Genomic DNA, 21780 nt, shown 5'->3' with positions numbered 1-21780 from the left:
TCCGCCCTGAATTTTAAATTGGTTTAGGTCTGTTGACCGCAATAAATGAATTGATTGATTGAATGGTGCATTCCTGTGATGAACGCATCTATGGGACCACAGGTAACAGCACTGAAGAAAAACGGTTGTGTGAACAAAGCCTTTCTCCTCCCTCAGCCCTCCAAATGCTTCCTCCCTTAGCCCGCCACATGCTTTAGAGCAGAGAAAGCCAGCATGCTGTAGTGGTTAAAAGCGGTGGTTTGGAGCGGTGGACTCTAATCTGGAGAACGGGGTTTGATTCCCCACTCCTCCACATGAGCGGCGGATGTTAAACTGGTGAACCGGGTTGGTTTCCCCACTCCTACACATGAACCCTTCTGGATGACCTTGGGCTAGTCACAGCTCTCTTAAGAGATCTCTCAGCCAAACCTACCTCACAGGGTGTCTGTTGTGGGGAGGGGAAGGGAAGGTGTTGGTAAGCCAGTTTGATTCTTCCTCAAGTGGTAAAGAAAGTCGGAATATAAAAACCAACTCTTCTTCCCCTTTGCAAGCCCGTTACCATCTCTTGTCTTCTGTTTCCCCGCCGCCCTGCACAGAAGAGACCAGGCCCAGCACTGGGGTTAGAGAAGTGACAATATTTTATTAGTTTGGTGGGAGGGCTGGCAATTGAAATCCATTTCCTGGTTTGACATATTTGCATCTTGATTTCGAGAGTGTCAGCTTAAAAAAAAAAAAAAAGGAGCAAGGACGAAACAGAAATGGGGGCAAGGAAAGACAGGGAGTGAATTGGCAAACAATGTAGTAACAGAGCAGAGAGTGTTTCTGGGCTCAAAACCTTACATTCTTCCTTTCCCGAATCTAAGTAAGGAATCCTTACTGAATCTGGTAAGGAATTGGGGAGGTTGCAGGTGGTCTGTCTGCCTGCATCCTGTGTGTATGTGTGTGTGTGGGGAGTTCTAGCTTCTACAGTCCTGCTTCTTCCAGGGCTCCGCGAGGCAGGAGGAAGGGTCTCCAAATGTCTGGTTTCCTTCTGCAGCAGGGGAAACCTTCCTCCTACTGTGCAGCTGGAAGACGGGTGCTAACCCTATTGGGGGGTCGGGCTCTGGCAACCCTTCATGGGTAGACCTTCCCCCCCAATGGCTGTCCAGGGGGATTAGGTCTTGGGAAACAAACAAAATCAAAAATCTGCCCCCCCCCCGGATAGTGTTGCAAAATCTACCCCCTAAGCTCCATTAGTGTAAGTCAACCAACGTAGTCTATTTCCTTAACGAGCTCCCCAACGGCAACCCTGCAGAAGCCAGAGAAACGAAGAGCATCTCCTAGCCTCCAGTTTTGTTGGCTGGATGCCATTACAAGGTAATCCAGCCCCGATGGCCCACTGTCCCCCCCTTCCATGGTGCCAAGATGGCTCGTTGCCCAAAGATCTTTGGAAGGTGACGATAAATGCCACGCTGTGGCACCCTGTGGTGACCGGCGAGGTTCCACCATCGGGGAAATGCCCCGCTCGCAGAGGGCAAAATTGTTCTCGCCTGATAAGGGACCCTCCGCTTCTATTACATTTGTTGACCTTACTGCCAAGCCAAGGAACTGCCAGGATGGACAAAAGCCAGCCCTCTGTCTCTTTTCAGCAACTCTACCCGTCTCCCTTGCATCGTTAAGGAGTGGAAGCCAAGGGGGAGGAGAGCTTGAATCTTCTCTTCTTCCTCCCTGAACTAGTCAGTAAAGGTGCTGACGGAAGTTAACCCAGAACAAGGGGAGTGGAGGGGCTCACCCGCTGCGGATCACCCTCACAGCTGGCTTTCCAATAAATTAAGTGCAACTAGTGAGGGGTGGAAAAAGGAAGCATAATACAAGGCAGGGGGAGGGAGGGAGAGAGACAAGCGAGAGTAGGCAGAAGTGGATTCTTAAGCGGGAGGCCGGCGAGGTTGGCGACGGGGCGATCTGAGTGTGCATGGTGCGCTTATCTGGTGCATAAGCTACAAAATAAAAGAGTTACAAATGAGTGCGGTTGACAGAATGGGTCGGGGGAACGGCAGTGGCTTGGTGGAATGCAGCCTTAGCCGTACGCGGAATTTGGAGGCGACGGACTTCTAAGTGTCAAAGCTACAGTCCGCCCAGTGTACGGTTAGGAGGATGCTCGTGTGACAGTCCCAAGCAACTGAGCGCTGGTTAGCAATGTGTGCGCATGAGTTGTTATGGTGCAGGCGTGGTCCTCAGTGGGCCCCCCCATCCGATTTTGCATGAAGATACTGCAGATTCGACAAGGGGTCCGGGTGCTTTGCGGAGGTAGCCGGACGAGCAGAGATACCTGGAGGTGGCACCCAAGATCAGCAGTACCGGGGTTGGGGAGGAGGCCCTAAGGAATTGTGAAGGTGGAGGATGTGTGGGGAGGGAGGCTGCAGGATGTGGGGGGAGGGAGGTTAGCAATGGGAGCCGTAAAGGCCAGAAAGGTACGCGGAGAGAGGGATATGGCAACTGGCGGGAGGAACAAAAGGGAACTGCGAGGGCAAGGAGACCAGGCTCAGCCAGGGCAGAGGGAGAGAAGGTCAGTGGGGAAAGTGCATGGAGAACCTACCCCTCTCCCCCTGTAGATACCACCCCCTCCCACCCACCCCCATGGTCACGCCCACCTCCCCAGTGACACCACATTCCCCCCCCGCCCCGCCTGTAGCACCGAGGATCTCAGTTCATCTCCTCAAAGAATTTGTAGGTGGGGTTCTCGTAGCCGTGGTTCTGCATCTTGTTCAGCTGCCGCTCCTCGGGGCTCACCATAGGATCCACCTGCGGCGTGGGGTGGGGAGAAAGAGAAGGGGAGTTAAAAAATATCCAAATGTGGCACTGGGACCACTGAGACCCTCCAACTGACAAGACCACAGAAGTGCTGGGAGAAAAACCAGGGGAGTCTGAAGTGGTGTGGGGGAAAGAGAATTCTGGGAGCCATAGTGCGACACGGAAGAAGGAGAAGAGTTGGTTTTTATATGCCGACTTTCTCTACCACTTAAGGCAGAATCAAACTGGCTTACAATCGCCTTCCCTTCCCCTCCCCACAACAGACACCCTGTGAGGTAGGTGGGGCTGAGAGAGCTGTGACTAGCCCAAGGTCACCCAGCTGGCTTCGTGTGGAGGAGTGGGGAAACCAACCCGGCTCACCAGATTAGCGTCCGCCACTCATGTGGAGGAGCGGGGAATCAAAACCCAGTTCTCCAGATCAAAGTCCACCGCTCTGAACCACCGCTCTTAACCAGTACACTGCGCTGGCGCTCTCAGTGTTTATTTACTTTATTTATATCCCGCCTTTCACTACTTACGGAGACCCAAAGTGGCTTACATTATTCTCCTCTCCTCCATTTTTTATCCTCACAACAATCATTCTGGGGGGGAGATTAGGCTGAGAGAGGTCATTCTACAAGCTTCCATGGCAGAGCGGGGATTCGAACCTGGGTCTCCCAGGATCCTGGTCCAGCATTCTAACCGCATTACCACTCACTGAACTACAGTTCCCAGGATCCTTTCCTTTGTATGTATGGGGACACACACACACACACACACACACAAGAACAAGGACAGTTAAGCAAATACAAAAACACATACATGAACACATGAAGCTGTCTTATACCGAATCAGACCCTTGTTCCATCAAAGTCGGTATTGTCTACTCAGACCGGCAGCGGCTCTCCAGGGTCTCCGGCAGAGAAAGGTCTTTCACATCACCTACTTGCCTAGTCCCTTTAACTAGAGATGCCGGGGGATTGAACCTGGGGCCTTCTGCATGCCAAGCAGATGCTCTACCACTGAGCCCCAGCCCCTCCCCACATATACAGGCCTACCTCAAGAGATATTGTGGATTCGGTTCCATATCACCGCAAAAAGCGAATATCGCGATAAAGCGAGTCACACACACATTTTGGTTTCCCAGTGCATATAAAAGTTATCTTTACACTATACTGTAGCCTATTAAGTGTGAAATAGCATTATGTCTAAAAAAACAAATAACCCCAATGTACATACCTTCATTAAAAAATACTTTATTGCTAAAAATGTGACACAAAGCGAGCACATGCTGTTTGGAAAAAACAGTGCCGATAGACTTGCTCGACACAGGGGGGCCACAAACCTTCGATTTGTAAAAACCCAATATCTGCAGAGCGCAATAAAGTGAAGTGCAATAACACGAGGCAAGTCTGTGCCCAAAAATGTATCTGTGATGGCCGGATTCACATGTCATAGAAGGCACATGTGTGTGTGTGTAAACAGTGATGTGTGGGAATGGCTTCTGTCCAGGGTGGGCTTGTTAGCCTTACCTGGGTTCAGAGGGAGCTTTCCTGTCAGGCCAGATCAGACTGAGGAAAGCTGTGGGTGTTTCTACCATGTAGTGCGTGGCTTAACTGTCTTCCACTAGAATCACAGAGTTGGAAGGGACCACCAGGGTCATCTAGTCCAACCCCCTGCACAATGCAGGAAATTCACAACTACCTAGTGACCAGAAGATGGCCAAGATGCCCTCCTTCTCATGATCTGCCTAAGGTCACAGAATCAGCATTGCTGACAGATGGCCATCTAGCCTCTTCTTAAAAACCTCCAGGGAAGGAGAGCCCACCACCTCCCGAGGAAGCCTGTTCCACTGAAGAACCGCTCTGTTAGAAAATCCTTACTAATGTCTAGACGGAAACTCTTTTGATTTAATTTTAACCCATTGGTTCTGGTCTGAACTTTTAGGGCAACAGAAAACAACTCGGCACCCTCCTCTATATGACAGCCCCTCAAGTACTTGAAGATGGTTATCATATCCCCCTCTCAGTCTTCAGGCTAAACATATAGCGCTCCATCAACCTTTCCTCATACGACTTCGTCTCCAGATCCCTCACCATCTTTGTTGCCCTCCTCTGGACACGTTCCAGCTTGTCTACATCTTAAATTGCGGTGCCCGAAACCAAACACAGTACTCTAGGTGAGGTCTAACCAGAGCAGAGAAAAGCGATACCATCACTTTGCGTGATCTGGACGCTATACTTCTGTTGCTAACAACTTTCTGTGGCGCATCTGCTCTGCTCCTCGCTTGTGGTACACCATGGACTGAGATGTTGATCTTGGGGGAGACACTCAGTCCTGCCTTTTGGACAGGAGGGGGTTGGGTTTGACACAGCGGCCCTTCCAACTTTACCTCGACAATGCCGTGGCTGATGGTCCCGTAGGGCTTCCGGCGGACCATCAGGAGACTGACGATGATCACCATGGCGACTGCCACGGCCACCACCAGAAGGCCGATCAGGGCGCCCCGGTTGATGGTCACCAAGGTGTCCGGCTCCTGCGGAGGAAAAGATCCGGGGAGGTTTTAATACGCCGTCTCAGCCCCCTTTCCTCTGCCCCAAATCCCTGCCCCCCCCGACAGAGGCCCCCTTGTGCCTACAACTGGACCAGCATGGGGGGGCTGTGACATGGCAGACCCGTACAGAAAGAGGGCTTAGCCTCACCCCATACTGAAAACTTCCCTTCAGACACTAATGCTGGACAGGGCTAGTGCTCGAATCATGCAGGGGCGGGCCCAACCACTATAGGCTACAAAACAAGGAATCTTCCACATTTAAGGCAAGTATGTGAGATTGTGAGGCTAAGAAAGCCAAGTTCAAGTCCCTGTTTGAAGAAGAAGAGTTGGTTTTTATATGCCGACTTTCTCTTCCACTTAAGAGAGACTCAAACCGGCTTACAATCACCTTCCCTTCCCCTCCCCACAACAGACACCCTTTGAGGTAGGTGGAGCTGGGAGACCCCGAAGAGCGCTGTGACTAGCCCAAGGTCACCCAGCTGGCTTCGTGTGGAGGAGTGGGGAAACAAAATCAGTTCACCAGATTAGCCTCCGCCGCTCATGTGGAGGAGTGGGGAATCAAACCAGGTTCTCCAGATCAGAGTCCACCGCTCCAAACCACTGCTCTTAACCACGACACCACACTGGTCACACACTTGGGGTGTGCGAAGAGCTGCCGGACAAAGATGCCCTCTTCCTCCCCTTCCACTCCTTCAGACCACCCCACACAGCATTCTCAATTAGGACAGGTATGCTGTGACTATCCCTCAGCCATCTCCCTGGGTCCTAGGGTTACCAGGTCCTCCCGGCCACCAGAGAGGGATGGGGGGTAGGATTGGCAGATCTAGGTAGGGAAACTCCTGGAGATTTGAGGATGGAATCTAGGGAGGACAGGGACCACAGTGGACAGTGGACAGGGACCTCCAAAGAAGCCATTTTCTTCTTCTTCTTCAGAAGAGTCGTTTTTTATATGCCGACTTTCTCTACCACTTAAGGGAGAATCAGACTGGCTTACAATCACCTTCCCTTCCCCTCCCCACAACAGACACCTTGTGAGGCTGGTGGGGTTGAGAGAACTCTAAGAGAACTATTTTTTAAAAAAATATATATATTTCGTAAAAAAAGGGGGGTAACAGAGTTAAAGAAAGGGAAGAAGGGAAAAAGAAAAATGTGACAATACAAATTATAAAAACATCAAAAAGTCTATTACTGTATCATACATACTTTGCATGGTTGCTAAAATTAAGATTGCTTTCCTAGGTTATGGTTATAAATATGAGTTTCATTACCTTATTAATTTTATCATCAGCTACCATTGCCATCATTAATTTTATCATCAACAACCATTAACTTTTCTGCCGTTTAATATTACTATTGTTAAACCTTAACATATTGATGAAATGGTTTCTCTTTTTCATAAAACACCTCTTGGTCCTGTTTACCAGATTAGTCGTTCTATCGACACCACACTGGCTCTCTTTGTAGTCTGGAGATGAGCTGTAATTCTTGGGGGGAATCCCCTGGTCTCACCTGGAGGTTGGCATCCCTACTGGGCCCCCAGAATTATGTAAACCACCACCCCCAATTAGCAGCTCTGCATAGGCTAAAGATGTTTCACATATTCTTTTGTTTATGCTCCACACCTACGTTTTTCAAGGTACACCTGTAACTCTTAAAAGACTGAGTAAGTCAAACATGCATCTGGAAGCACACAATGCTATGTTTACAAGTGTGCTAGGATTAACAGCGGCTGCTGGCTGGATGTTCGGCCTGCGGCAAATGCGTGTTTGTTGCTACCTCGTAAGCTCTGACAAAGTAGCCCTGAGCGCATCGCTCATTCTCACAGTTTTTTTTATTAGTCGAAGTATGAAAAGCGAACCTTGTTCGCCAGGCTGTTGGGGGGATGAAGACGGGAAAGGAATTTGCGCGCACACAAAAAGGTGCTACTTAGCAGGACGAAGAAAAGGGATTAGGTAAAGATTACGGAGAGCGCTGCAAAGTGTTCGGTAAGCTTTTGATCCCCACAGCGTTCATCGGGCGCTAAGAGCAGAAATAAAAACGGGATTTGTTCTCAGCGTTCCCGTCTCTCCTCCCCGCCCCCCCCATCCCGGGGGCCATTTTCACCGAGGATACTGAAGTTTGTAGAATGTAATATTGGGGTTTAAAAAATGTATCTTCCTAAGGCACATGGCCCCACTTCAAAATCCTGCCAAACTGATTAAAATGCATTTTGAGCATCAATGCTGACAGTGCGCGTGAACTGGGAAGTTGTCGTCGCCTGCTTTCTCCGAGAACAAAAGGAGACCTGTGGCGAGATTAGACAGGATTAATTGGTTCCTGGGGTTTGCCTTTGCGTACAGAGAACTGTATTCCGGCCTCTGATTTCTCAAGGCCTTTTGGGACCACAAACCAGAGAAATGTAGCCGAAACGACTCTATCTTGGAATGCAACTTTTTAAAAAAAAAAAATCCATGAACTAAGACGTGCAACATGACATGAAGCAGAGAGATGACCTCAGTCATGGAGAAGGTACCCGTTATATAGAAGAAGGGGGAAAAAGGACTTCTACAGGATATATTTTCTATGCTTTGGGATTCCGCAGAGAAGCAGCCGGATCAGTGTAACTTCTCTGCTTCCTGCCGAGTAATCCGATGCCAGCAAACCTCTTGTAAAAAATAAAAGATGGAGTAAAATAAGTCCATGTACGGAGAAGGCAGGAACCAAGGTGTAACTAAAGTTTAATACTGCAACAGATGCGGGGGGGGGGGGGCAGAGAATCAACCGATTCTAATGGGGGAATCTGGAATTCTCCGAGTCATCGTGAGAACAGTAAAATATATTGGGGTGGGGGGAGAGAATAAGAATATGAGGAACCAGCTGTAAATGATAATCGGTTCAGCGCCAAGTAGTGTGGGAAAGGTACTCTGCACATGCTCAGAAGCAGGGCCGCAGCTACAAGAAAAACTTGGGAGAGGCCAGGGTTTTCCTAGCGCTTTCTCTTGAAGTGGGTAAGTGTAAGCGGAGGCGGTATTTTACTTAGAATGTAACTTGTAGCCACAATGCTGGATATAGGCTGGTGGAGGAACCGTCCTTTCATGCCCCACGACAGAGCTCTGAAGGAGAACAAAATCAAATTAAATCAGAAGAGTTTCCATCTAGAAATTAGGAAGAATTTTCTAACAGTTGGAGCGGTTCCTCAGTGGAACAGGCGTCCTCGGGAGGTGGTGAGCTCTCCTTCCCTGGAGGTTTTTAAGCAGAGGCTAGAAGGCCATCTGTCAGCAAGGCTGATTCTATGACCTCAGGCAGTTCATGAGAGGGAGGGCATCTTGGCCATCTTCTGGGCATGGAGTAGGGGTCACTGGGTGTGTGTGTGAGGGAGGTAGTTGTAAATTTCCTGCAGTGTGCAGGGGGTTGGACTAGATGACCCTGGTGGTCCCTTCCAACTCTATGATTCTATGAAAAAAAGGCATTTGGGACAGGGTCCTAGCTCAATGTCAGGCCTAGAGCACATTCATTAAATTAGGAACCAGCATCGTGTAGGGATTAGAAGGCTGGGCTAAGAACTGGAAGACGAGCGGGTTGCAGATCTCCACTCTGTCCCACACTCTCTTGGCCTAACCCACCTCACAGGGCTGTTGTTGAGAGGAGAAAACAGGGGAAGGGCAAACCTGGTTCCAAAGCTCCTTGGATAAAGGGACAGGATACAATGTAGAGAGGAGATATTTTTTTAAAAAAAGATGGGTGCCACATTGGTATGTGTTTGCTCCCCTCGGGATGGCTCTCTTTGACTTGAAAATGAGGGGGCTGCGAGGAGCCCTGCGAGGAGGTACTAAAACATACCCCCAACATCAGAAGCCACAACTCGTGGTGGGCAAGCTTTGCTCGCAGTGCTGCTTCCAGGTGGCAGACTCACACGTTTCTCCCAGAGACGTCAATCGGAACTGCTGGAACCAGCGACAGCGGCGAAGTCGACAGCTACTGGCCACAGGGTATTGTGGTGAGGGGGAGATTTGAACCCAGGTCTCCCAGCTCCTACTTGGACGCTCTAACCGCTACACATCCCTTCCCTTAGCAACCTCGGGCCCTGTTTATTCATTCATTCATTTCCTGTTCCTTCCTCCACAGGCCAAAGGGCGGTATATGTGGTTCTACCTCCGTTTTATCTCCACAACAACCCTGTGAGGTCGGTTAGGCTGAGAACACGCGACGGGCCCAAGGCTTTGTGACAGAGGGAGGATTTAGGGATGCCAGCCTCCAGGTGGAACCTGGGGGTTCCCCAGAATTACACCTCACTGCCAGACTACTGACATCACTTCCCCTAGAGAAAATGGATGCTTTGGAGGGTGGACTCTATAGCATTGTACCCCACTGAGGTCCCTGTCCTCCTCAGTCTCCACCCATAAATCTCCAGGAATTTCCCAACCTGGATCTTGCCACCCTACCCCCCCCCCAAATCTCCTGTTGGTTGCCAGGGGGGACCAGGCAATCCTAGAAGGATTCGAATCCATGTCTCTCTGGCCCAGCTATAGCACTCTAACCAATACAATGTGCCAGTTCTCACTTATACATTTGACTGAAACAAATATCCAAGAATTTCCTGCATTATTTCTGGCTGAAAGTGAAGGAACACACATTTTAACTCTCTCCATTAAAAAAACACCACAAAAAAAAAAAAGACACAACCTCTCTGTATATAAAAACGAGACTGTTCTCCCCCTCCCGGCTGCAGCTTTTTTATTATACCCAGAGCGCCCCCCCCCAATAAGCAGCACAGAGAACAGAAGCTGCACAGCCCCGCCATCGGTCCGATTCCTTGAATAGACCAAACACAGGACCCAGAAACTGATTTAAAAAAAAACAAAAAAAAAAACACATGTTATGACAATGACATGAAAAGAAAGCGCTCAAGGGAATGCTTGGGGCAGCAATATGCTGGGAAATGAATCCTACTTTTAAGAACAGGCGCAATTACTGCACCGAGGAAAAGTCAGAAAATAAGGTCAGCTATTTTGTGTGTGTGTGTGTGTGTGCACGCACAAAAAAGCATCTCCTGTACAAAAGCCAGTGTGCGCTGAAGAAATTACAAGGGGTTGGATCCAGTGTTAGATATTCCCACTAACAGCTTTTTGCTGGATTCTCCTTTCGATTGCAGATTTGCCCTTCATGGTGTTCCGGGGGGGGGGGGGGGGACGACGACGCGGCAGGGTGGTCCCCTGTTGTTCCCAGAAGCACAGCTTTCCGGGGGAGCCCTTTTGGCTGTGGTTAGATAAAGGGAGGTGAGAAAGTCCTATTGAGAGCCAGCGTGGTGTAATGGTTAAGAGTGGTCGTTTGGAGCGATGGACTCTGATCTGGAGAACCGAGTTTGATTCCCCACTCCTCCACATGAGTGGCGGACACTAATCTGGTGAACTGGGTTAGTTTTCCCCACTCTTCCACATGAAGCCAGCTGGGTGACCTTGGGCTAGTCACACTCTCTCAGCCCCACCTACCTCACAGGGTGTCTGTTGTGTGTGTGGGGGGAAAAGGGAAGGTGATTGTAAAAGCTGGTTTGATTCTCCCTTAAGTGGTACAGAAAGTCTGCATATAAAAACCAACTCTTCTTCTTCTGTGGCTGTGGCTCAGTGGAAGAGCATCTGCTTTGCATGCAGAAGGTCCCAGGTTCTATCCCCGGCATCTCCAGTTAAAAGGATCAGGTGGTAGGTGATGTGAAAGACCTCCGCCTGAGACCCTGGAGAGCCGCTGCCAGTCTGAGTAGACAATACTGACTTTGATGGACCAAGGGTCTGATTCAGTAGAAGCCAGCTTCATGTGTTCATACGTTCTATTCTGCTGGTGGGCATTTCTTCCACTGGGCCCAACCCATGGGTTTCTCTCTTTCTCTCCCTCTCTTGACAATATTAACTTTGTGACACCAAGAACATGAGAGCCAACCTGGTGTAGTGGTTAAGAGCAACGGACCCTAATCTGGAGAACCGGGTTTGTTCCCCCACTCCTCCACATGAAGCTGGCTGGGTGACCTTGGGCTAGTCACAGTTCTCTCAGAACTCTCTCACCCCACGTGGAGGCAGGCAAACCACCTCTGACCATCTCTTGCCTTGAAAACCCCACAGGGTTGCCATAAGTAAGCTGTGACTTGATGGTACACACATGCACACAACAAGAACATGTCAGGGTTTGTGGTTTTTTTAAAAAAAACCAAACTAGTTCATGTGGAACTCCCTGCCCCAGGATGTGGTGATGGCTGCCAACTTGGAAGGCTTTAAGAGGGGAGTGGACATGTTCAGGGAGGAGAGGGCTATTCATGGCTCCTAGTCAAAATGGATACTAGTGATGATGCACACCTGTTGTCTCCAGGATCAGAGAAGCATGCCTATTATATTGGGTGCTGTGGAACACAGGCAGGATGGTGCTGCTGCAGTTGTCTTGTTTGGGGGCTTCCTAGAGGCACCTGGTTGGCCACTGTGTGAACAGACTGCTGGACTTGATGGGCCTTGGTCTGATCCAGCAGGGCCTTTCTTATGTTCTTATGAAACCGAAAATACAGACAGGGATCACAGTGATGGGAAGGTGGGGGGCACCACTTGGCAAACCAAAAACCTGGTTCCCCCCGCCCCAGTTGCTCTGAAATCCATATGGGGTAAAAAAGAAAAGGGCTAAAGCAGCTGCAGATGACATTTGGATCAGGGAAACTGTCTGGAAAAAGAACGAACCCCCTCCCTTTCCTTTCCCCATATGGGGAGGCGGCTAAAGCTGCTTTCAGTAGCTAAATCGCACATTGTGGGATTTGAACACGGACTCCCAACTTCATGTAGGTTCTGTGCAATTAATAAGGCAACAGAGGGTTATGGTGTTTTTTTAAATTAAGCATTTCACTATAAAGAGCCAGAAAATGACTGCACGGCATTTTAAAACGTCCTTCATAAGGGGGGTGGGGGAAGGAATAAAATCCTAAATGCAGGGACCTCAAGATTTGAGATTCTATCTGTTTAAACCTAATACGAAAGTTATGTGTGTGAAAGGCAGGGGGAGAAAAACAAAGGAGACACTGGAAGCATCTTGGTAGAGCTCTAAAAGCCCATGATAAGAATTTTAAAAGGGATGCATTAGAGGGAGGAAGCCTGCCAAGGAGAATTGCTTGGGTCATTAGACCATCAAGATGTAAAAAAGAGCACTTAAGACAGGCAGAAACATTGCAGAGAAGTTAAATGAGTGCTTTGCATCTGTCGGAGACAAAGAAGACAATGCTGGGGAGATACACCATTCCCTCAGTGCAGGTGATAAATCTGCGGAAATGGCACACTCTGAATCGTCTCGTCTTCGGAAGACATTTCAGAGCAAAAGAGAAGGGGGGGGGAGGAAAGGCAGAGATTAAACTCATAAATCACCCGGAGCAGATGGAATTCTCTCTCCCCCATACCAGTCGCGAAGGAGTCCCAAAGTCAGAGGGGCTGAAGAGTCAGCCGCCCCAGACAGGGGGATCCTGGGCTGTGCATGTAGGTGGTTTGTCCACACATGCAAAAGAAGGAGAAGCAAAAGAAAAAAGAAACCCTCCCTCCCCATCTGGGCAATCTGATTCCTTTGCAAAAACCTCACGCACACCTGCCGAACAGATGGTTGGCCCTGCCACCTTAAATGGCAGCGATTTCCCCTTTTTGGCAGGGAGGGGGGGCGGCGTGGCTGAAGCCAAGCATCATCTTCTCTTCCCCCCCCACATACCGAGAGATTGGCATCGTTCGCTTTGACAGTGCCAAACATCTGGCAGGGCGATCCAGAGGAGTGCCCCATGGCTGTGTAGAACTCTGCGGGGCCAGAGCCTCGGTGTTTTGCCTAGAGAATCAGGAGGTCCTACTTTTACAAAAATTACTAGGTGTGATTCTGGAAACCCCAGGCGCCCAACAAAACCAACGTTTTGTAACTGGGGTGCTTCTGGCACTTGCCACAGGGAGGAGGGGGAGGCATAAGAACATAAGAAAAGCCATGCTGGATCAGATCAAGGCCCATCAAGTCCAGCAGTCTGTTCACACAGTGGCCAACCAGCTGCCTCTAGGAAGCCCACAAACAAGACGACTGCGACAGCATTGTCCTGCCTGTGTTCCACAGCACCAAATATATTCGACATGCTCCTCTGATCCTGGAGAGAACAGGTATGTGCATCATGACTAGTATCCATTTTGACTAGTAGCCATGATTACCCCTCTTCTCCATGAACATGTCTACTCCCCTCTTAAAGCCTTTCAAGTTGGCAGCCATCACCACCCATCCTGAGGCAGGGAGTTCCACAATTTAACTATGCGTTGTGTAAAGAAATATTTCCTTTGATCACTTTTGAATCTCTCACCCTCCAGCTTCAGCAGATGACCCCATGTTCTAGTATTATGAAAGAGGGAGAAAAGCTTCTCCCTGTCCACTCTCTCCAAATCATGCATAATTTTATAGACCTCTATCATGTCTCCCCTTCACCGCCCTAAGCGTTTTAACGGCTCCTCCTAGGATAGTTGCTCTAGTCCCCTGATCATTTTGGTTGCTCTTTCCTGCACCTTTTCAAGCTCTGCAATACCCACAGCAGGGGCTGTGGCTCAGGTAGAGCATCTGCTTGGCATGCAGAAGGTCCCAGGTTCAATCCCTGGCATCTCCAGTTGAAAAGAGCAGGCAGCAGGTGATGTGAAAGACCTCTGCCTGAGACCCTGGAGAGCCGCTGCCAGTCAGAGTAGACAACACTGACCTTGATGGACCAAGGGTCTGGTTCAGTATAAGGCAGCTTCATGTGTTCATGTGGTTCACACGGAGGTCCATTTTCAAGAAGCGGCTATACACATTTGTTTATCTCCTTCATTTATACCTAGGGTTTCCAACCCTCGTTGAGAAATTCCTGGAGATTTGGGAGCGGGGCCTGAGGAGGGACCTCAGGTAGGTATAATGCCAAAGAGCCTGCCCTCCAAAGCTGCCCATTTCTCCAGGGGGGCTAATCTGTGGTCTGGAGACCAGGTATAATTGCAGAAGATCGCCAGGCCCCACCTGGAGGTTGGCAACCCTGTTTATACCCTGTCTTTCTCCCCCAGTGGGGACCCAAAGCCATTTACGTTGTTCTCCTCTCCTCCGTTTTATCATCACAGCAACCCTGTGAGGCAGGCCGGGCTGAGTGAGTATGACGGGCCCGAGGTCACCCGGCAAGCTTCACTGCCAGAGCAGGGATTTGAACCTGGGTCTACTGGATCCCAGTATGACACTCTAACCACTCCGATGAAATAAAGCAAAGAAATTTAGCAGGTGTGGGGAAAAGTGCAGTAGATAAATACATTTAGAGATCCCCTGATGGTCACTTGCCCTCTTGCTTTGCTACCACTGTACTACCTCAATTCAAAAGGATGTGGACATAATCGAGCAGATGCAGAGGAGAGCAGCGAGGACGATCATGGGCCTGGAGACCAAGCCCTACGAGGAAAGGCTGAGGGAGTTGGGAATGTTGAGAAGAGGAGGTTGAGGGGGGACATGATTGCTCTCTTGAAGTATCTGAAGGGCTGTCACTTCGAGGAGGGCAGGGAGCTGTTCCTGTTGGCAGCAGAGGATAGGACTCGCAATAATGGGTTTAAATTGTGGGAGGAAAGGTACCAGCTGGATATTAGGAAAAATGTTTTTACAGTAGGAGTTGTTCGACAGTGGAATCGGCTACCTAGGGAGGTGGTGAGCTCCCCCTCACTGGCAATCGTTAAGCAGAGGCTGGACAAACACTTGCCAGGGATGCTCTAGGCTGATCCTGCATTGAGCAGGGGGTTGGACTAGATGGCCTGTAGGGCCCCTTCCAACTCTATGATTATGATTCTATACACTGACGATTCTCACTGTGCAACCAACCGCCCCACCCCAAAAGTGCATTTTTGTGCGCGCACAGACATTCACATTATGCCACAACCAAAGCCCTGGGAACCATTACAGTTCACGCAAAGACTTACAATGGAGCTCAGCCTGCCCACACTGCTGTGTTTCAAGCTGCCCCCAAATCACTTTTCAGGTGGGGATCAGGCCTTGTTGCCGAAAGCCTTCGGCCGGCTGATGCAAAATGACTTTAAGGAACGAACGCAAATAAGCTCCCGTTCCCACTCTATTCCTGCATTTGCTCAAACCGAAGTGTTTGGGACAGCCTGAATGGCTGAAGAGGGAGGGGTCAGCGCCAAGTTTTTACATGCATTTGCATTTACACATTTATTTATACCCCACTTTTCTACCCACTGTTGGGACTCAAAGCAGCTTTTAGAAGAACATTGTTCTCCCCTCCTCTATTTTCTCACAACAGCCCTGTGAGGTCGGCCAGGCTGAGAGTTTGTGACAGGCCCAAGGTCACCCAGCAAGCTTCCAGTAGAGATTTGAACCTGGGTCACCCAGGGTCCTAGTCCACCACTCTGTCTACTACACCACACATAGGGTTGCCAGCTCTGGATTGGGAAATACCTGGAGATTTTGGGGGTGAAGCCTGAGGAAGGCGGGGTTTAGAGAGGGGAGGGACTTCAATGCCATAGATTCCAATTGCCAATGCGGCCATTTTTTCCAAGGGAACTGATCCCTGTCGCCTGTCAGCTGTAATAGCGGGAGATCTCCAGCCACCACCTGGAAGCTGGCATCCCTAACCACACTGGCTCTCACTGGGTTGTTTTCAACAACAACAACAACAACAAGATGGGAAAGACTCTGCTTCATCTGGTTCTCAGTTTGTACGGACGAGCGGGTTGAATTTGCACGTACAAGTATGGAGGGGAAGGGGAAACACACAGAAGAGGAAGATAACGGGGCTGGGGATGCACACCTGGCCAGGTGGGAAGGCGAGGTGAAGCTGTTTCGGGCTGGCTCCAGAGCCACTTACCAACTCGTCCCGTTGGATCTCTTGGGATTTGTACACCAGGCCTTTGAGGTCCGAGGCAGACACATTAACCTATGGCGAAGGAGAGAAAATGACTTTAGGATCTGGGGGTGGAGGTGGTGGGTGTAACAGGGAGACACAAGAGGACTGTGGGTAAATAAATGTTCCTCCTTTCTGAACCGCATGGAGATGTTGGCCCTGACCACTGGAACCATCTCTTTCCCCTCTTAGTTCTCTCCTTTTGGGACTGACAGAAACAATACAGAGCAGGCAGACGCAAATACGGTACAGCCCACCACGCGACGGCAGCACCTCAGGATTCACTTTCAATCACATTTTTATTGACAGGACGTTTCGGAAGTCATTAATTAATAGGATAGCCATAAATCGGGAGCGATGTCACACATGCACACATGCAAGAAGCTCAAAGCAGCGCACACAATTCTCTGCTAACCCCCTGTTTAGCCTCACCACAACCCTGTCAGGAAAAGTTAGGCTTATGACTGGCCCGAGGTGACCCTGTCGATCTCGTGGCAAAGTGGGGATTTCCCGGATCCTAGTCGGACACCCTCACCGCTACACCCCACTGTCCACTTCGGGAATCGTTCCTTTGAGAGATGCCTTCACATCAAGATCTCCCTGCATATGGAAAGCCAGAGTTTGGCAACACCCCTCCCAGAGCTTAAAAAAAGGGCTCACAAATGTTATAAATAAAACAACCCAACAGGAAACACAGCGAATAAAAAACAAAAGGTATGCCAGCATTCCCCTCAGGCCAGACTTACCTTCCGCTCGTACTCATACAGCAAGGCTTTGTCACTAGTTGGGTAGTCGTATTCTGCCAGTCCAGAAGCTGTAGAGAAAGGAATCCGGTGAGGAACAGAAGCTTAATGGTTTAAAATGCCCACTCCCCAGTTGAGGGGGGGATGATTAATTTAGGATTTCTATCCTGCCTTTCTGTCACAAAATGGCACACAAGGCAGCTTCGCAACGTGTCATTAAAAATAAAATAAAATATCTTAAAAACAGCAGCCAGCGGCAGAATGGATGCAAAGATTAAAACCAAGACAGCCATAATTAGAAATTTAAAAAGCAGCAGTGCAATAAAAAAACAAAACTATAGCATAAAGCTTCAGAGGGGAAAAAAAGATGGCAACATGCCCTCTGGAACACACCTGGAGGGGCAGATTCCATTCCTTGGGAAGTATCTCCCTCCCCCTGTCCCCCCCCTCCAAGAAATATTCCGGGAAGATGTTGAACATAGAACTGAGCACTCACCTTTCTTGTCAACTTGTTCAGAATCTGCCCGTTCCCCACAGAGCATCAAGAGGAGAGAGACAGACAGAGCGCATGGCAGAAAAAAAAAGAGAGCAGAAAAAGAAACACACGTTTGAGGCCAAGAGGGGAAAAAAAGATGACAACAGGGTGTCGGGAAAGCAGGGATCAAGCTGGCAACTAGGGCACAGATGGCTTTCAAGCTGGGCTCGGGGTGTCCCGAGGTACAACGGCAGCATATCGAGAATGCCTCATGAAGCAGCTTAATAATGGGTGGATACGCTTCTCTGAAAGATGGCTTGCTCGCCACTGCCAATCTTTCTTCTTTCTGTAATTCTGTAAAGTCCAGTTTTGGGGCTGTGGTCCCAAAGGTGACAGCAAAGGGCCTGGCCAAACTTCTAAAGCACGTTCTAGAATTTTCCACAGCAAATCTTTGAGGAACACCTTGGCCAAGGTGGAAAGGGTTCTCTCCCTGAAGGGAGAGTTTGAAAACCACTGAACGAGGGCATGCCTCGAGACTGGCGCTCAGTTCTCCTGCTTGCTTTTTGGCCATTGTCACGGCAAATAGGGTGGGATATCACACGCTGGACCCAATGCGAAACTAAATGCCATTTGTTATCATTGCGGGGACACGTTAAAAAAACAACAACATGCTCCTCAAAAAAAAAAAAAAATCCTGAAAACTGACAGTAGGGATGTTGCCTCACGGCAGTTTTACCACAAGAAAAACTGTAAAAATTGGGCCTATGCCACAGGAATCTCTCAGGATTCAAACAGATGTAACATTAAAAAGAAAAGATGGTTGTAACACTGAGAATACACTAGGCTCCAGTTCATTTTGTAACACATGCATGGCTGTAGCTTATCATCAAATCCAATGCTGATCTGCCATCCCCACACTTCCTCACAGCTGTTCATTAGGAAAAAGCTTTGCCTGTAGCATATCAGTGTTCGATTCATTGATATATTATAGCTGCTAGCATTTATTTATTCATTTATTATTATAGTTCTTGCCTGCCCTCCCCGGCCAAAGCCAGGCCCAGAACTCAAAGGGCAATAGTTACCAAGATCCACTCCATGCAGAAACAAATTTCTCCTAAGACCATAAAGTTGAGACTCTAAAATGATCTAACTACATCACTAAAACAGCTCCGATTGCCCACAAATCCCATCCCTGAAACTTATTTTAGAACATACAGAAAAGGATACCCAAAATGACTGGGGGAACAAATGCACTATCTTTCTTATGGAGAAAAGCTTAAATTATTGGGGGCAAGTTTGGGTCAAACGAGAAGAGACTACGGGACTGCTATAACCAGACCTTTGTGGTCTCTTGTTTAACTGAATTACAGTCATCTGGGGAGGTGGGGTTAACCCTACAATTCCAGCATGGTTTCATTAATCAAAACCAACCTGTGCCGCCCCCCCCCCCCCCCGAGACTGTGGTGATATAGCCCTTTTAAGAAAAAAGCCTGGCAAGAAATGGGCGCCTGTCTTTTTTTTCTGAAGTGCTATTAACAGTGTGTGTGTGTTGTGGATGGGGACTGGTTTTGATGGGCAAAACCACACCAGTTGGGAAAGCTAGCTCCCCGCCACACACACACAGACTAAGGTTGTGCATATCGATAAACCTGAACCAAAAATAAACCCGAAATTAGCCGTTTCGGCAATAGTCGGGTTTCGGATTCACTGAATGCCAAAGCCTGGGGATCTCCCCAAAGCCGAATAGGCGATTCCCGAAAAACCCGAATAAATATTTGGTTTTTCAGGTTCATCTATTTGCCTTTGCTCAGATACACGTCTCTGTGCTTTATCCCATTTTTCTATCTTTTTTTGACCGGTTTTGTTAGGGCCCCATAGTTAGGGCACCATTTTGAGGTCGGGGGTCGTTTAATCATTAGACGTTTAATCGCAAACGTTAAGGAAGCCAACTTGGTCTGACCAACCATTCAGTGGGTTGATATGGATCAAGCATAAGGGCTTTTTAAAGATGGGGCTCATCAAGTCCCGTCTGGAGGGATATACCCTCCAACTAAAAAGAGCTGGCTTCAACAGCTGCTCATACCATTAGGCTTCTGAAGGAGACTTCCTCACCCGCGCAGATGAGCAATCTTCTTCAGACAGCCCCTGTGGTCGAGACTTTGGCTGGCTCCGATATCACCCCCCAAAAAAACCTGCTCTCAAACTGAAGGTTGCCCTGAGTAGAGGCTTCGTTTCCCCACACCGTGATCATCTCTTGAAATCAGATTTTTAATGACTATAACAAAGGACTGTTTCCAGGATGTCATTTACCACCAAAAGAAATGTTTTCAGTGCCTTATTTTTCTTGCATTTAAGCCTTTTTCCTCAGTTTGGAAGCTAATTTGCATGGACATCATGCTATGCGCTCCAGATACGAAGGGAGCTCCCAGACTTTGAGGTGCCAGCCTGCCAACTGGCTCTTTTCAGCAGTCCTCAACAACGCTGAACTTCTGAACCTGAAAACCAATGGACAGCTGAGCTCGCAAATGCCTGGAGGATGGGGGTGACCCCTTTGTGGGCCCATAAGATTGGACCCCCTGTCCCAAAGTTCACCAAACTTCGGTGACCACCTAAGGAGAGTCCCTTGCAGCCACACTCTACCTCCAAAAATGCCTCCACAGGAGCTTCGAAGAAAATCCCCGTGGACTATAATGGACCCCAATTTTTTGGTAAACTTGGTAATAAGCTGAATACTGATATTTTACTGCTATGGGTTTTCGGCTTATTCTGGGTTTGCCGGAAAAAATCAGGCCCAATTAACCTGAACCTGAAATTTATCGAATTTTTTTCCCCACAACCTAACACAGACACTTTTTTCTGCACAACCTTCATGCAACTTCAACTTTGAAAAAGACATCGGGAGATTTGTGATTTCAGTCACAACTCTTTTGGCCTTAAGTTTGGGAGGGGGTGCGGCTGAGTGGACAGAGAACATGGTTTGCATACAGAAGGTCTCGGGTTCAATTTCTGGCAACGCCATTAAAATGATATTGAGTGGCAGACGTTAAGGAAGGCCTCTCTCTGCCTGAAACTTTGGAGAGCTGTTTCCAGCCAGAAGAGACAATACTGTATTAGATGGACCAGTGAGCTGGCTTGGTATAAGGTAAATTTCCTATGTGGTTCAATCAAGAAAAATTGCTAGCCAAGAGGGGATACAATCAGAAGTTTATGGAGTTATTTACAGTGTGGAGAGAGCAAGAGAAAACAATCTCGAATACACAATGGCTCTTTCACCATGTGAAAAGGAGATGGTTATTCAGATAAAGCATAAATCAATGTATGGAATTCATTGCTACAGGATGATGGGATGGCTACTTGCTTTAAAAAAGGGGGATTAGATATATTTGAGGAGGATAACAATGACTTTTTGCCACGACGTCCAACGGAACCTCCGCACCAAGTGGCAGTATACCTCCAGTTACCAGCCTGCTCATCATCGCCCATGGGTGCCCAAACGCCAAGCTCCACCAGCAAACCTGACTGATGTCCATGCTCGGGTCAACGTACAAATCAATCAGATTTGACAGTACCCACTTCTGATTCCTGTAAACTCAGCACTGTGGCAATCTAAGGAAAGCACACGGGTTGGCAACCACACCGGGGACAACTGAGAGAGAAGAGCTTTCCACCCTGAGCCTGCCAGCAGCATCTAACTGACCACGGTCCCCGAGAGAGTGCCAGGACCGACAGTTGTTTTTGTCGGACCCAGAGCACAATCCTTTCTGCTCCCTTTCCTGTTAAACCGTTCATGAATTCGGCCCTCTGGAGACGGTAGTTCTGCAGCTTTTTATAGCTGTTCTCAGAGTCCCGTTATTTTATTCATTCGCTAAGAGAGACTGAAACAAACCCCTTTTGTAAGGCTATTCCTTCCACGGGCTATTCCTCCAAGACAAAACAAACAAAACAAAACAAAAACCCTCAAGCGACAAATTACGGAGGGACCCTATTCTCAAATTATGTTTACGGGCTGGGACAGCATCGCTACTAAATCCCCCTTGCGCATGCTAAGCGCAGTGCTCCGCCAGCAGAAAAGTGTTTGCAGGTACAGTAGCAATACCCTTGCATTAGGGGATAGATATCACCAACATAAACTGGCAGGGCACAACCGTGGGGGTGGGGGGGAGAGATTGAGACTGGGAAGAGTTGGAGCATGGTGGATCAGGAGCAGAAGTTAGTCTAAGGCCTTTTATGCATGGCTGTTTCCCTCGCGGTCACCCCTCCAACGACTTCGGGTCTTTGTTTTGATTATGCAAGCGGTTTCCGACTGGCAGAGGTTGCCTCACTCACCCCCTGCGTTTTCCCGTGCTTTACCCACATTTTCAGATACCTGTTTTATCTCGAATTTGAGATA

General features: G+C 48.8%; 1 protein-coding gene across 3 annotated transcripts in view; it reads right to left on the bottom strand.

Moving 5' to 3' along the window:
• Nucleotides 1-2607: 2607 nt before the first annotated feature.
• APLP1 (amyloid beta precursor like protein 1) overlaps nucleotides 2608-21780 on the bottom strand; it is a 55870-nt gene continuing 36697 nt past the window's right edge. The window contains exons 13-17 of one of the 3 annotated variants that reach the window (XM_056846210.1): nucleotides 17412-17435; nucleotides 16919-16986; nucleotides 16080-16205; nucleotides 5141-5284; nucleotides 2608-2760 (exon numbers count right to left, since the gene is read on the bottom strand). In XM_056846210.1, coding sequence (XP_056702188.1) covers nucleotides 2662-2760; nucleotides 5141-5284; nucleotides 16080-16205; nucleotides 16919-16986; nucleotides 17412-17435 — 461 coding nt within the window. In that variant the 3' untranslated portion in view covers nucleotides 2608-2661. The remainder of the gene's footprint in view (nucleotides 2761-5140; nucleotides 5285-16079; nucleotides 16206-16918; nucleotides 16987-17411; nucleotides 17436-21780) is intronic. The other 2 variants (XM_056846212.1, XM_056846211.1) reach the window with 2 other exon arrangements.

The sequence above is a fragment of the Euleptes europaea genome, chromosome 3, assembly GCF_029931775.1.
Source record: "Euleptes europaea isolate rEulEur1 chromosome 3, rEulEur1.hap1, whole genome shotgun sequence".
Classification (NCBI taxonomy): Eukaryota; Metazoa; Chordata; class Lepidosauria; order Squamata; family Sphaerodactylidae; genus Euleptes; species Euleptes europaea.
The sequence above is the reverse complement of the archived record's forward strand: the minus strand, read 5'-3'. Positions and strand labels throughout refer to the sequence as shown.